Genomic DNA, 16,855 nt, shown 5'->3' with positions numbered 1-16,855 from the left:
GAAAAGTATTTGCCATGGTGCCAGGGTTCGGACGCAGGAAAAGGTGTTACAAGTATTGTGAAGGTGCTAAATCTTTTTTTTTTTAATTCATCATTTATTGAGTTTAATCCAACTTTCAATTGACAGAAGCTGAAACTTATAAGAAATGCAGACAATGTAACGGTAGTATATGAAAAAAAAATGGCTTATTTAGAGTGAAGATATGATAAAGATATATACGTCTGCCTTGGTTGTTGAACACATCACCACAAATTATTGCTAATTTTAGACTATCTTTCCTTGAATGCCAAAGAACAAAGACTACATGTGTCTGAGACTGTCTGCTACAAAATTGCCCTTCTCTTGATCATTCATGCAAGCAACAATTTCTTACAGCAATTAACCATCTCTCTGCATGCTGTAATGTTTTTATTAAAATCAATAGGCAGACAGACATCAGTCAAAACCTCAATGCACACTGCACTGCTGGATGAAACAGCATGGTTATATTTAGCCGTTTTAGTATGAGTCAGATATTCTTGCCTTGAGTTTTACTAATGTTATATGGAACATATTTGAGCAGTTTAAGTCAATGTTTGGCTGGATTCACACTGTGCACATTGCATTACACACACGTTATGTGTGTGAACTGCAATGGACACTGTGCACGTTATAGCATACATGTTAATTCAAAGCTTGTATGCAGAGAGTTAGAATAAAGCCATTGGTTACAACGCAGAGATGTGAACAGGCCCATAGAATTGTATGGGCTGTGAGTTGACATGCAGAATTATTCTGCAACGCAACTAATGCAGTGTGAATGCACCCATGGAAATATTCATACCACTCTAGCAAATACTCTTCTGAAGCTAGCACCTAAAATACCATTGGCTGTGGATTACACTATACATTTTAAAGGTATTTGCCTGTTCACAATATATTTCATGTCACTAACATAATGGATTCATCTTTTTTTTCTTTTCTTATAATGGATTCTTTTAAGGGGATTGGTTAATGTTAAGAAGATGGCAATGGAAAATGCTGATAATCCTCAGACAAAAAAAACCCAACAACAACAAAAAACTACCAATTTCTGAAATAACTGGAACTGATGTAGCCAATACCCAGCATCGGCAATCAACCCTGCCTACAAGCGATGTGACTACAGCGCACGATATTTGGACACAGCGACGCCACCATAGGCCTTAATAGGAATTACGGCTATAGCGGCACACAGTCAGTAACTTCGGGTCTGTCAGAAGACGGAGCTAAAGTTGCTTCTAAAACACTGTAATTTGCCTTCCAGCAATAGCTGGAAGCCGAATTACATAATTCCCCACTATCCACAGTGGACCTAGAGGGGGAATAGTATTTAACGTCGCCGGGACTTGTGCAGCAGCAGGATGAGCCATACCGGCTGTATGCTGCGCCCAAGTCTCCCGGCGGCCAATTCATATGTATGCCCCCGCCTGTGCCAAACTAAAATAAACCTTAAGGGCTCTTTCTACTATGAAATGTGATTGCGATTCTGATCGCGATCGCAATTGCGTTTCAATTTCCACCATGCGATTGCAATTGAGCAACTATACTCATAGTACAGCTCAATCGCATACAAAACGTGGCAGGACGACGATTGCGCTTTGACCAAAATCGCATCGCAATCGGATCGCACTAATGGACATTGCTGCTGCAGTTTCCATTCGTTTAATGTACCTTGCGATTTGCGATCAGAATCAAATCGCAAATCGCAGGGTAGTGGAAAAAGGCCCTAAAGGGGTAAGTATGACTGAGATCGAAGTCAGAAGTCAAGGTCTCTTCACAACAGGCTTGAGAGGATCCATAGACATATACACAGTTCAACGCACAGTACAATAAAAAAAGGTCTTGTTTCATCGGCAACATGCTCAGTCTTTATGAGTGGGGAATGCACATTTAGATCTTGGAAAAGCTATAGATGTAGTGTACTTGAAATTGTACTTGAACTTTGCAAAAGGCCTTTGACTCAAGCTATGGCTGTGAGAGTGTAGTATAAGCAGTTTCCTGCCCCATCTCCCCTATCAGAATGTGTTATTACATCAAAAAGACGAGCTAACCAGAGCCATTCGCTGCTAGTGGCTATGATTGGATCAGCGTTATCCCCTTCCTGTCTATGGGAATTTCTGTGTTTATCCTTGTCAGATGTAGGATCATAGTAAGGAGACCTTGGGCAAGACTCCCTAAACTGCTACTGGCTGCAGCTCTGGCGCTTTGTGCAGTGGCGTAGCTAAGGAGCTATGGACCCCGGTGCAAATTTTACATGCCCCCCCCCCCCAAGCACTCTATACATAACAGTTGATCCGGCACACCAAAACCTGCCAAGGACAACACAGTGTCACAGGTGCAAGAAGGGGATGGGGAACAGCTTGTTAATCATTAGCATTCAAAGCATTTATAGAAGTTATCATTACAAGCACAGGACCAATAAAGAGCTGATACTATGGTTAAGGGGAGGCCAAGAGCCCCGGAGCAGTCGAGTCCTCTGCAACCCCCACTGCTATGCCACTAGCTTTGAGTCCACAAGGAAAAAAGCGCAATATAAATGTACTGTGTTTTCTCTGTGTCCCCTGTCAGAGGCCCTTGGTTGTTGCCCTTATTGAAGCACCAGCCCTGTATTTCCCTGCCCCGCGCGTAAAAAAAAAAAAAAGTATGCCGCCCAGTCAGTTTGGCACAGGGCAAGCCAAATGACCGCTCACCCTGCTACCGCTGAATCACCGGGTGCCATTAATAGTATTTCCCCTCAGTCGTAGCAATTCGGGGTCCCAAATGACCTTTATGCGGGGCGCGGCCTATAGCCGCGCCATCATCTGGTGCTATGCACCTCCGTGCGCGTGTCAAGATGACATGCTTCGCTGTCCCGATCCACCTGGCTACATTTTCCTGCCATCCGGCTAATAAAACATTCTGGGGAGAACACAGTTAAGTATTACAATACAGTAATTTAGTACAGAGTCAACTAGCTGCATAATAAGCTGTTAAATAATAAGACGTTTTGAATCAGGATGATACTATTTATTGGCTAGCTTAGAGATAAATAAAAAGTAAGCTTTTGGCTAATAATAAGCCTTCATTGGACTAGGTTCCTGCATATACTGGCAAAATGTAAAAAATACACAGCTTATATACACTGGACATTCAGAGGAGAAACATTCTTTTGAAAACATAAATCTAAATATTATGTTACAATATGTTTGCAAAATGTTTCTCCTCTAAATGTCCAGTGTATATAAGCGGTGTTTTTTACATCTTGTCAGTATATGCAGGAACTAAGTCCGATGAAGCCTTATTAGACAAAAGTTTACTTTTTATTTATCTATAAATGGTATCATCTGGGTTCAAAACTTCTAGCTTTTACTGATGACTAGCAAGGTACAACGCTCTACTGCTTCTACTAGCTGCACAATAACAAATGTATAAAGAACAATTTAATACTTTTTATAAACACAGTAGATTTATTTTTATTTTATCTCTACATTAAACTCCACCTCACAAGCCCTGTTCAACAAAAGTATTACAGTAGCAGTGATTCCCTGGCCTCAGGTCGTTTGTCCATGCTTATGCCAAAAATATACATTTCATAACAAGTCTGGGCACAGATCAGCATTTGTGCCACAAAGACAAACTTCAAGCCTTCCGTTACCGCAGTGTGGAAATCTGAGAAGTTATTTTTAGCAGATATGGAAAAGGCCTTTGTTTGATGTGATGACGGAAACACATTATGCTGGCACACTTATATGTGAGACTAAATTACACATCACCTGGAGTGCTCTAATCCCACATAAGACTATTTTATAGTAGTTGTGATCAGAACTTGTGCTATATTTGCATAAAAAAACACTACATCACAAAGTGACAAATTAAAAAGCTTTAAACTGAACAGCAAATCTTTATTATTTGTTATTTCCTCATAAATATACAGCCACACACTGCCCCTGTACACAATCCCTTTGAAGTTCCAGCGTCAATATCACACTGGTGGTACCTGTAAACTTCCTGGTTACAGCAGCCCAACCTCCTGTAATGTCTTTTGGGAAGTGGGTGGGGGGGGGGGGAAGGGTGGTGTGTGTGTATGTATGTATGTGTGTCACAAGCAGTATTATGCTTCATATTTGCTGCCATAAGTGAAAAAACCGCAAGACTGATACAGCCACTAACTGCTCCCTCTGGTTTATGTGAAAGCACATCCACATTGGTAAGACATAGCAGTAGGTATGGCTTGCGTAGCACCGGCACTGGAGTTTCTGAAATGGAGTGTAGAAGATTGAGGGAGGGGATAGGATCAGCCTGTTCCTCAACCTTCCTTGCATTGTTTCTCATGGGAGCAAGGTGTAGGTTGTTTGGGGGGCTGGGGACAGTATTGAGAGATAGAGGGTATTATGGGGTGAGAAGAAGCAGTGTGGCCTGCTCAAGCTGGATGTGTCACATGACTACTGAAGTTGATGATTCCAAATGGAAATCAATAGGCTGTTTCCGAATTTGTGAGCAAAAAAAATGATGTTGGGATTTTTTTCATAGTTGACATTCAGTTTCAATCCAGCGCAGCTTTTTTTTTTTTAAAACAGAATTTATTTTATTTCGCAAAGTGCATAAGTTTACAAAAGTTACATAAACATGCTGCAATGTGGTAACAGCCACTGTTTCGAGCCTCCCTGGCTCTTGTTCACGCCATGCAGCACACAGTAATATGCAACAATCAGCCAATTATAGCTTACTATGCAAAAGAGCAGACCTGGTGGGGAACAGGCTGGAGATGGCAGTTATGGTCTAAATGTCTATTGGATGTTCCATGTTCAGAAAAAACACATAGATCCATCAGGACTAAACCGCTATGTAATGTCATAACATACATCTAAAATAGCACATATACACCACCAAGGATGCATGGGTTATAAAAAAAAACGCTGCTAAGCAATGAGCACTCAAACGGTTGTCATGACAACCATGCCAACCAAACAGCACCTGGAAGTGACCATCACCACGACAACTAGAGTGCAAACTCGGAAGAGAGCAGCTCATCTTGTATACTAAGAGCCACACATCTTTAGAGTACAGCGAATCATCCTTATATTATGTATATACAGGTAGTCCCCGGTTTACGAACGCCCGACTTACGAATGACCCGCCGATACGAATGCCCGCCGGCCCGCCGCGATGACGTCACGCCGCTGGTGACTACCTCTTCTGCGCCGTTTTTTAATGCAGAGTAAGTGTAGTGGAAGGTAGATAGAGGACATCTCGAGAGGACGGGCCACGCAGCTTCCGGGCAGCACGATGGGACCTTCTACCGCTGAGGATCAGGTGAGATGTCCCCTATCTACCTTCCGCTGCGCTTACTCTGCATTAAAAACGGAGGCAAAGGGGGCTGTCCCGACTTAAGGACAGATTCAGGTTAAGAACTAGCCGGCAGTCCCTATCTCGTTTATTAACCGAGGACTACCTGTATAAATATACACAGCAACAGTAATAGGAAGATCGAATAAAGAGGATCCTACCTCTCATGTACTCCTACCTCCAAAGCACTAAACAATTACCAGATAAAATTTCACCCCTGACCAGATAAACTCAGGAACAAAGAATGGACCAATATTTAGTAATTATGTGTTGTACATCATCGCTAATGGTGTTACAAGTAGAAACAAGGGCAATAAGCCCCCCTTGTTATTTTTTTCTCCCTATTCACTGTGCATCTTCGTCTGTATCCATTTAAAGTATTGGTTGGATACCCTATGGCACAAAATCAGTTTCTCAAGTCCGACGAAGGCTTTTATAAGCTGAAAGCTTACTGTTTATTCATCTCTAAGTTAGCCAATAAAAGGTATCATCCTGATTCAAAACTCCTTCATTTCACTCAATCACTGTTCTTTTAATGTAGGATCATGTAGGATCATCAACGATTTGGTTCACTCTATTATATTGGCCATAGCTGTGCAGGCTAGAGGGATTCGGATGCATACTCGCATCAGACCAAGTGCTGGTGTGCGTCTCAGAGACTAACACTGGCACAAGTGGAAACTAGCCCCAAATATTCAGTGGACATCAAAGAGCCCCACAGATTCAAGAACATCAAAACCTTAGCAAAAAAAAGCAGGTCATAAATGCTCATGAAGGTCCAGCTGAATCCAACAGAGAGACTAGCAGGATCACAGAGGTGCTGTGTAATGTCCTTCCCAAACGACATCATAAACTACTGCACGCCGTGAGCTCTTCAATGAAATCCAGACACTATGCTGAATCAGAAACATACAGCCATCAGTCTTGTATGCTACATGTCTAACATAACTATTATCTATAGACAAAATAGCACCCTTACCAAGAGAAAGAGACATATCTGCCCCTAGCCAATTCAGTAAATAGGCTGCAGGTGGTTAGCTCCAGGAAGCAAACCTGACATTTTAGTCACCACAATAAACAAAGGTCTGCACTTCATACTATAAAATTAATAACACTGTAGATATACTTTTCATTTTCACATCAGAAATAAGAACCAAGATATTTGTAGTGGAGTAATCTGTGAATCATGTCGTTTCTTAAAAAGACTGTTAAAACATTTTCTATTAGAGTGCAGGTTACAAACAAAATACAATCGAGAAAACATGACAGGAACAGGACCCTGCCCCATCCTGCCTAAAATCTCCAACTACATCAGCATTGACTTTATTTGCCAAGTGCAATAGGTGTCACACCCGGAATTATTTGTTGTACACATGGCAATTAGCATCGTGCAAAACATCGTAATATCACATAGTGCGAAAAGGTTGAAAGGCAAAATAGGGGCCAATTCAGGATAAAATATTTAAAAACCCTTTTAAAGAAAAGCTGTGCTATGCTCTGACCACCCCCTCTGGAGTCCAGTGCTGTGCCAGTGCGACCATGCTGTCTGTTTTCTGCTCCCTCTAGTGCTGGCTCTCCTCATGTAGCGTGTAACCATGCTACATGCGGTAGGAGAGGCTGGGCACTAGGGCGAGCTGGTGAGCAGACAGATGGCAGCTCAGCACTGGACTCCAGCAGAGACGTGGGAGCACATCTTCTGCTGTGCTATACTGTGCACTTACACACTAAGCTGGGGGGAGTGCAAGAAGGGGGTGGGCAAAAAAATGTGACCAGATTGGGGGGTTGTTTGTATCTCAAGGACTCCCTGTATTATGCACGAACCCTATACGGCACACTGTTATATTCTTAAGGGGGGGGACAAAAAGGCTAGAAACGTCCCTGCTGCGAGGCCATAATTTTTTTTCTGGTAGCTTGAGATTTCTGGTTAATGGAGTTCATGATAACGCAGGTATTACTATAGAAGGCTCACAACTTGCGTGTTAACGTTAAGTGAAGTATTAAGTGACAAGTACTAGTGCATTGAGCTATAAAATTCAGTATGAACAGGGAAAAAAACAAACATTATTGCAAAACTCAGAAAAAAAAAGTATAAAAATCATTAAGAAGCATAAGGGGAAAAAAAAAAAATCTGTATCCACTACTGTGTTCAAATCAATCAGCTATACTTTATTGAAGATGGCATCAAAGGCTAACATAGTATGTTGGCCTATAGCCAGGCCTTACTAATAGTCTAATTACAAAAAAATCAGTGCTCACTTTGAAAATCCTACCCTGTAGTGTAATTTAAAGGCACAGGAACCAAATAACTTGTTTCTTACTACTTTGCATCAACAGGGACTCCTACTGACCAGGAAACAAATTACTACCACCAGCAAATTTGCTAAATATTTCAAAGCCTTTCCTTGCAGTGCACCAGGGTAAAATTGACTCATTTACTCTGGTATTTAACATTGTGAGTGACAGCGTTAGTTGAAAGCTCCACTGTTTTTATCTTTCTAAGTTGTTTTCCTTAACTTTCTGGGACTGCCAGGATAATTGTATTATGCGATTGTAATTTCTTTCTGGACCCACAGAAGTAAGTATTAATACAAAGAGGTGGGAGATTGTTACTGTTCATTTTAATAAAACATTTTTTAATTCACCAATCATATTTACAGGCTGTGATTTTCAAACTGTACACTGAATTTTGTACTTACACTACGAAAAAGCCTGGGTGTCGGCTGAAAAGCATGACCATTTGATGCTGTCTTATTATATATAACCTACTAACTTTAAATTCAGGGATAAAAAGCATCATCCTAAGCAGCTTAGTCCATAGACACTGAAGGAGGGATAGCAGTAACAAGATCGATAAATTTAAAGTTAAACCAGGGAGGTTGTAGTTTTCTTTTTCACACTTAAAGGACATCTGAGGTAAGAGGTATATGGAGGCGGCCATAATTATTTATTTCCTATTAAACAATAAAAACTGCCTGGCTGTCCTGCTGATCCTCCGACTAATACTTTTAGCCATAGACACTAAACAAGCCCCGCAGGCCCGATGTTTGACTGCATTTGCCGCATGCTTGTTCCAGGTGTGTGATGCAGACATTACTGATGCATAAAAAAATCAACAGTGCTAGGCAACTGATATTGTTTAAAAGGAAATAAATATGGCAGACTCCATATCCCTTTCACTTCAGATGTCCTTTAACCATTTCAGTCCACAGGTTGTTTTTAACATAGGCACTCAAGCAATTTTCACCTTTTAGCATTCCTCCCATTCATTCCCCAATTCCTTTATCACTACTTATCACATCTAAATGAGCTATGTCTTGTTTTTTTTCACCCGAAATTAGGCTATTTGGGGGTGATATTTGGTTTCAGTAATGTCTTTATTTTCTATAAATTTAAAAGGAAAAACAAGGAAAACTACTACATTATTTCTCCAACTCCATCCTCTATAGTTTTAAAATAAACAGTGCTACTGTAAATAAAACCCACACTTTATTAGCCTGTTTGTCTTTACAACATTTAAATTATGTCCCTAGTACAATGCATGGCAACAATATGTTTTTTTGTGTGCACCTGATCAATAATTACAAGCCCTTATTTGCAAAAACAACAATATACCCCCATGACATACATAGTAAAAAAAAAATAAAAAAACCTGTGTCCCTAAGGTAGAGATTTAGGTTTTTTTTTTTAAATGCTGTTTTTTTTTTTACAAGTGGTTTATTTTGGTAACTATGGGGGGGGGGGGGGGGGGGGAGGGGAGGGTTGTAAGGAGTTAATAACTATAGTAACTATTTTTTTTAAGTATTTTTATTTTAATTTGACTTGTTGGCCGCAAGATACACTATCCTGGGTTACCAGGAAGTGTTTATTTTTTTAGGATAACTTACTTTATTTTTTGGGAATGAACATGGCTCCTGAGTAGAGTCATGTTCATTCATATACAGGGACTTTAACTGGCTCAGGGAACACATTCCTGTTCACCAATTACCAGCGTTTAAGTCCCACCATGAACAAGTCTGACTATTGGCCGTGCTGTAAGTATGAGCCTTTAGAGCATACGCTTAATTTTAAGTTTCATATCACTTTAATTAAAACGGTTATGATATCTTCAGTTAGATTGCTCAGAGCACAAAATCAGTGAGTGGCTAGCTACAGAAACCACTACATTTACATTTTCAGTAGTTCCAGAAACTAAAGATGATGTTATAATTGAAAAGAGTAAAGTGGCCTGTGCAAGAGTTCAGGTCCTGTTTAACAGTAAGATAATTACTGTAGTTAACCAAAATATTATAAGCCTGTTTTCTTACCTTTGGTACATGAGGGTTGAACTCTACAGCTCGATGAATAGCTTCAACAGCATTCATTTCTGCAGTACTGAGCCCTCTCCTGGAAGCTGCTTCCGGTGAAAACCTACAGAGAGGGATGTCATTAATGAATATCCAATGAATTGAAAGTTCTTTATTAGGCCCCCCATCCCCAGCTTATATGCAAGTCATCAATGTATAGGGTCACCTGTTTTTCTACCCACAGCGTCTCATACACATAAGATGCCATCAAGTGGCGTCTTGAGACACAGCAAGTACCAGACACAAAAGGGAATGCCTGATCACTGCACTTGCAATGCTGCAGGCTCTGTAACTCCAAACATGTCACTGCAAGCGCTGAAGGCTCCGCCCCCAATACCAGGCACCCTTGCTCTGCACCACATTCTCCCGCAGGCACTTTCCTGCCATCCAGGATGCCAGGTTTCCAATCACACCGGCTTCCCTGCACAGCACCTCCCGGTCTCTCAGCAGTGCTCTGCACCCCACAGCAATCAGCAACCACTAACAATCAGCAACCTCGGCTGATACACTCTCCCTGGCAGTCTCACTGCAGGCACCTGACAGTCGCTATATTTGACTTGACGGAGGAGTGGGAGGTTGCCTACTGGGTACACATATGGCTATTGAAAAGGGGCTGCCTAACAACTTACTGCACATCTGGCTATGGAGAAGGGGCCTGCCTTATACTGGGGGCCTATCTAGCTATAGGGAAGGGTTGCTGTCTCATACTCAAGGCACAGGTGGCTATTTATATTGGGGAGGGGCTAACCGTATATACTCGCATATAAGCCGACCCGTGTATAAGCAGAGATACCCACTTTTCCCTCAGAAAACAGGAAAAAGTGATTGACTCGTATATAATTCCCCTCTCCAGTATTGCCCCCTCTACAGTAGCTAGATGTACCCCCAGTACAAGTCAGCCCCATTCCCCATAACCAGATGTATCCCAAGGATGATACAGCTATGTCTCAAGACTCCACCAGATGGGCTCATAGATATGAGACACAGGGATTACATAGTTATTGCCACACAAGCAGAATCCCGTATCATTGAACAGCTGACATGTTGCTTCTTGCACACTAAGCTCCACAAGCCAGAGGACAAAGGTAGTCTTGAGCAGCGCACTCTGCACACCATCTTGCAGGGGATGTGGGCATGGACACAGCAGGGAGCCAGCTGGCAAGAGCAGGACTTACGGTATTTAATTGTCATAAGTACACTATCCTTACACTCCTCTGCCAGTAACAAAATCTGGCCACCATCTGAGGGGGTAACTTTTCAGCACATTTTTTGTGCTGAAAAATTAGGCTATATGTGAGTATTTTAGGTACACGCAAGTCAACCACTTTTTCCTGGTTTCGGAGGGAATAATGGGCACCTTGGCTTATACACGGCTCTGCTAATATGTGAGTACATACGGTAAAGTAAATATGTGACAAAATCCTGTAAAATAAGGCAATCCTGCAGTATTTTTGTCTGCTTTGAAACAGTTTTTTTTAAATTAAGTGCAGGCAGAGTAGGCATGCATTGTAAATTGCCATACACAAGCTCACATAATGAGTCTATTATAGATGTTCATGTAGTGTAGAACTCAGTGCAACAAGCTTTTGTATTGGCTTCTGATGTTTTTACACATGTTAATTAGATTACATTTTTTTTTTTTTGTAAGCTTTCCTGGTAGGCAAAGCCCTTTATTCCATTTTGTGGCTTGTCTCTGCACTTCTTCCAAAACGGCAATGCCTTTCCTGTAATGTAGTGCCCATAACCTAGATGCAGCCTTACAAGAGAGTTAGACAGTATTATGCTAGCATCCCAAGTTTCTATTTCCCTCTTTAGGCATCCCAAGATGTTACTCGTTTTAGCTGCTGACACTGTTGTCAACCACTACTTCAATGTCCTTCTCCAAATTTGATATCCACATCTCTACCCAGTTTATTTTGTATGGCCAAGATGCATGACTTTACATTTATCGGTATTGAATTTCACCAGCCATGTTCTTGTCCATATAGCCATCCTATCCAGACCCTTCTACAAAATGTCATGTTCTTCCTGAGAGATGATAATTCTGCACAACTTTGTACGATCTGCAAAAATGGCAACACTACTGTCTAGTTTATCTACTAAGTCATTAACCTCACTGGAGGAGCATTTCTGTCTTGATTTATGGGTCTAAAAGCAGTACATTTTTTTTCAAGAATTTTAGGCCTCCAATTATTAAGTCATAACTCACCAAAATATATCAGAATAAAAGCCTTGTAGACATTCTGCATAAAAATAGAAGACTGGAACACAAAATTGTTGAATTAATGAAATTTATGAATGAACTTAAAAAATTGTGACACATCCTAGGCAAATGTTACTTAGGTGGCTCTTGTGTTGTGTTACTTAAAAAATTGTGAAACTGTACAAACAAAGCAGGCAGAGAGTAGTCAAAACCCAGGCAGACGTTGGTGCAGTCGGCAGGCTGAGTACTCAAAATCCAGGCAAAAAAAAAATAAAATAAAAAATCGGTAGCAGTAAGGCAGAAGCACTTCACTCAGAAGCAGTTGGGAACCAAATGGCTATATTAACATCCTGTGCTTTCAAATAAGCTTATCTGCCATCTCTGCCATGGCGGAGTCAGGTGACACAGAGGAGAGATCAAATCACAACTTCTGATTACAGACAAATGAGGAGGAATTAGACAGGCTAAACTCTCTGTACACACACACACACACACACACACACACACACACACATAGTGGCACTCAGCAGAGCTCGAATATTCAGGCTCTTTTCCAGCTATTCGAGCTCGGTATTCGAGCTCCGAATAGCTGCAGCTATTCGAATGGGCTATTCGAGTAAACGCGAATAGCCCATTCACTATTCGAGCTATTCGAGCAAACGGCGCTATTCGAGCTCGAATACCGAGCTCGAATAGCGTCATAGCCCAGATTGATGTCCTTAGAGCCAATCAGAGGGCTCCCAGGCCCTCTGACGGCAGCCAATCACAGAGGGGGACCCTGGCCAGCCCCTACCCTATAAATAGCGGCCGCCATGTTCCGTTTCTCCGTCCTTGCCTGAGACTTGCATAGAGAGAGAGTTGCTCCTTTGTGCTTTGGCTTAGCAAGAGCTCTATTGTGGTCATTTACCTAGCGTTTTTGCTCACATACACCTCCTATACACACCTATATTGTTGTTAGATAGATAGACATTGTATTTTAGTTAGTAGCTTTTGTGTTACATAGAGAGAGACTCAGACAGCTGCTGCAGGCTTACAGCTTTAGGCCTCAGGGCCTTGCCTGTGTGGGCAGCTGTCCTCTGTTAGTTTATTTCTCATTAGTATTTAGACAGTATTAGACAGTATTAGATAGTATTAGACAGTATTTCTGCTGTCCTTTACTACTTAGTGATTGTATTTTGTATTGTAGTTATATACTGTAACTGTACTAGGACACTCACTGACTGTCACTGTTCATAGGCTAACTCCTGCGTGTGCTTGCACTCACTGTCTGTGTACACACACTCTATTTCCTTCTGAATAGTTATATACTGTAACTGTACTAGGACACTCACTGTCACTGTTCATAGGCTACTAGCTCCTGCGTGTGTGTGTGCACTCACTGTCTGTGTACTGTACACACACTCTATTTCCTTCTGATTACTGATTGATTATTGTAAATTCTACTTCCTGACAGTTACTACTTACTTACTGTAGTAGGGACACTCACTCAGTCACTGTTCATAGGCTAGCTCCTGCACGTGTGTGCGCGTGCGTGCACTCACTGTCTGTAGTGTACACACACTCTATTTCCTTGTGATTACTACTGATTATTGTAACTTCTAGTTGTACTTCCTGACTGTTACTACTTACTTACTGTACTAGGGACACTCACTCACTCTCTGTTCATAGGCCAGCTTCTGCGCGTGTTTGCGCGTGCGTGCACTCACTGTCTGTAGTGTACACACACTCTATTTCCTTGTGATTACTACTGATTATTGTAACTGCTAGTTGTACTTCCTGACTGTTACTACTTACTGTACTAGGGAGTCGGGACACTCACTCAGTCACCTCACCCACCAACCCACTCCATTAAAGTACCCCACTTTTCACCCGCCCTTTTCAAAAACTTTTGTGTTTACGCCCAAAACATCGAAGATGTCTGGAAGTGGCAGCCAGCGCGGTTTGGGCAAGGGGAAGGGCAGCAAGGGAATCAGGAGGAGAGGGAGCAGCATTGTGGCAAGCCGCGGGCGCGGCCGCGCCACCATGCACAGTTCCGCAGCAGCAGCAGCAGCGTCAGTGGCTAACATTCCTCCCATAGCCACTGGCCGTGGACGCCTTGGGCGCCGCCCAGCAGGAGCATCTGCAACTCACGCTGCAGAGACACAGCAGCAGCAGCAGCGTGTAGCACCTGCTCCGATTTTCCTCCAGCCGGGTCGGAAACGTCCCATTGAGGAAAAGGATGCAGACACTGTGGTGCAACTGATGACGGAGGATGAGCAGCCCGCCATTAGCTCTGCATCCGAGGCCTCCACCCTCACCACCACCACCCCTGTTCGCAGCAGCCGCCCAGCAGGGCCTGGGGAGGAGGCCAGTTCACCGTCAGTCGCCGACCTGTCACTCAGCACTCTTTTGACCCCAGGCATGATGCGTCAATTGTCTGCTGTTGTTGGCGATTTGGAGGAGGAGATGCTGATGGGCACTTTGGGGGATGAGGGATTGGACAGCAAGACTGTGGCGACAGTCAAGCAGCCCATCCATGCATCAGGAGAGAAGTTTGGGGGGTCATCATCCCAGCAGGACATGTTTCAGGAGGGGGAGGCTGATGATGACACGGTGACAGACAGAGACTGGGTGCCACCACCTCCAGGGGATGTCGTCCTCAGCAGCTCTGAGGAGGAGGAGGAGGAGGATGCGCTTGTGGGCCTTGCAAGGAGGCGCATCATTGCAAGCATTGGCAGCAGTAGGCAGGTCCCACAGCCTGCTGGTGTCTCAGGCTCAGCAGCAGCAGCATCTGCCAGTACCACCACCAGCCGCACCCAAGCCCCCCCCCCCCCCCCCAACCACCACAGGGAGACAGGCAGCAGCGGTTCCATGCCGTAGGGGGTCGTTTTTGTCACCAATCTGGCGTTTTTTCACCATGCCCACAGTGTACAGCAAGTACGCCACTTGCAACCACTGTCAGCGGAAGTTGAGCAGAGGTGCAGACCCCTTAAAGTTCAGCACCAGCTCGCTCATCAACCACCTTGCTGCGAAACATTTCCACCAGCATGAGGAGTTCCAGAGGCTGAAGGCATCTGGTGCTGGCAGTGGCACCACACCCATCACTGCACAGCCTTCAGCAGCAGCAGCAACAGCAGCCACCCGCCCTCCTGCTCCTCCAGCAGCACCAGCAGGAGTGCGGAAACGCACTGCTCCTCCCCCCTCTGCAACTCCTGCCGCCGACACTGAGGCCTGTTCTGGCAGCCAGTCCTCAGTGGCCTCCTCTGCTGTGTCTGCTGATTCCCGTGCCAGCAAAAGGCCACGCCAGAGCCTTTTGAGCGAGTCCTTCCAGGGGGTGGTTAGGGCTCTGCCTCCCAGCAGCCGTCGCGTGCGGCAGCTGAACGGCTTGCTGGCACGGGCCATGTGCTCCCAACTCCTGCCGTACACGCTTGTGCAGGAGGGGAGCAACATGCGTGCGCTGCTTGCTTGCGCAGCCCCAGACTGGCAGCTCCCCAGCAGACACTTCTTCGCCCGCAAGGCCATTCCTGCACTGCACCGCCTTGTGATGGCCAATGTGGAGCGAGGGCTGGAGCACGCGGTTGGTGAAAGGGTCCATGTCACCATGGACTCCTGGAGCAGCCGCTTCGGGACAGGCCGCTACCTGTCTTTCACTGTCCAATGGGTCAGCTTGGTGGAAGGGGGTGAGGATGGGAGAGCAGCAGCAGGCACAGCAGCAGCAACACAGTGGGTGGTGCCCCCCCGCAGGGTCAGGGGAACTGCAGCAGGTTCCTTCGATCCTCTGCCATCCTCCGGCACACCTGGCCAAACCCCCCGCCTCAGCAGCAGCGTGAAGGCCCGCCACTGCCAAGCGCTGCTGCACTTGGTCAGCCTTGGGAAGACCAAGCTGACGGCAACCCATGTGTTGGCCAAACTCCAGGAGCAGGAGAGGATTTGGCTGACCCCCAGAGGCCTCAGAGTCGGAGAGGTGGTGGCCGACAATGGGGCCAATTTGGTTGCCGCAATAGACAGGGGAAACCTGACCCACATCCCCTGTCTTGCCCACGTGCTGAACCTGGTGGTGCAAAAGTTCTTGCGCACCTACCAGGGGATGGGCGAACTGCTGGAAACGGCAAGGAACGTTGTGCGTCACTTCCGGCGCTCGGCTGCAGCCTGTGCGAGCCTGGAAGACGTGCAAAAGGAGCTGGAGCTGCTACGCCATCGGCTGATCCTTGACGTTCCGACTCGCTGGAACTCCACCCTGGCGATGTTGGAGCGTCTGGTTGAACAGAAGCACGCTGTCAACCAGTACCTTGCCCTGGCCACTGTTTCCGCCGCTCGGAGAAGGGACAAGACCAGCAACATCCCGTCCATCGTCCCCGATGATGACTGGAGGCACATGCAGCAGGTGTGCTTAGTGCTGGCTCCCTTTCTGCAGGCCACTAACATGGTGAGCAGGGACCATGCTATGGTCTGCGAGTGGGTGCCCCTGGTTTGTCTGCTGAACAGGGCCCTCGATGCTTTGCTGGAACAGGGAGCGGCAGCCTTGGACCAGCAGGAGCGGCAAGCAGCTGCACAGTCCACCTCTGAGGGGGAGGAGGAGGAGGACTTGGTGGAGGTCCCTGACCTTGCTGCTGATGAGGGGGATCAGCACAGCGCAGCTGAGTTGGTGCGGGGGTGGAGAGAGGATGAGGCGGCAGAGGAGGAGGATGAGGAGGACAGCACTGCCGTTGATGTGCCAGCACACGTGGCCCGCCTCTTCCCAATGGCAGCGCACATGCTGGCGTGCCTGCGCAAGGACCCCAGGGTGATCCAGATGAAGCAGAGGGAGGACATCTGGATCAGCATGATGTTGGACCCACGCCTCAAGGGGAAGTTGAGCCAGTTCCTGCCGCCTGCAGGAGGAGACCCAGCGCAACAAATAAGGAGCTTGCAGCAGGCCCTTGTTGAGCGCTTGGAGGAAACCTTCCCCCAGCCTTCCACCCCCACTGTCCAGCAGCCAGCACAG

At 45.2% G+C, this 16,855-nt stretch overlaps 1 protein-coding gene across 3 annotated transcripts in view; it reads right to left on the bottom strand.

Moving 5' to 3' along the window:
- Positions 1–16,855, bottom strand: part of ST7L (suppression of tumorigenicity 7 like) — a 424,041-nt gene that overhangs the window by 222,638 nt on the left and 184,548 nt on the right. For all 3 annotated transcript variants that reach the window (XM_068269737.1, XM_068269735.1, XM_068269736.1), the window contains exon 11: positions 9,651–9,753. In XM_068269737.1, the coding sequence (XP_068125838.1) occupies positions 9,651–9,753 (103 nt within the window). The remainder of the gene's footprint in view (positions 1–9,650; positions 9,754–16,855) is intronic.

The sequence above is a fragment of the Hyperolius riggenbachi genome, chromosome 2, assembly GCF_040937935.1.
Source record: "Hyperolius riggenbachi isolate aHypRig1 chromosome 2, aHypRig1.pri, whole genome shotgun sequence".
NCBI lineage: Eukaryota > Metazoa > Chordata > Amphibia > Anura > Hyperoliidae > Hyperolius > Hyperolius riggenbachi.
This window is presented reverse-complemented; position numbering and strand designations above follow the sequence as displayed.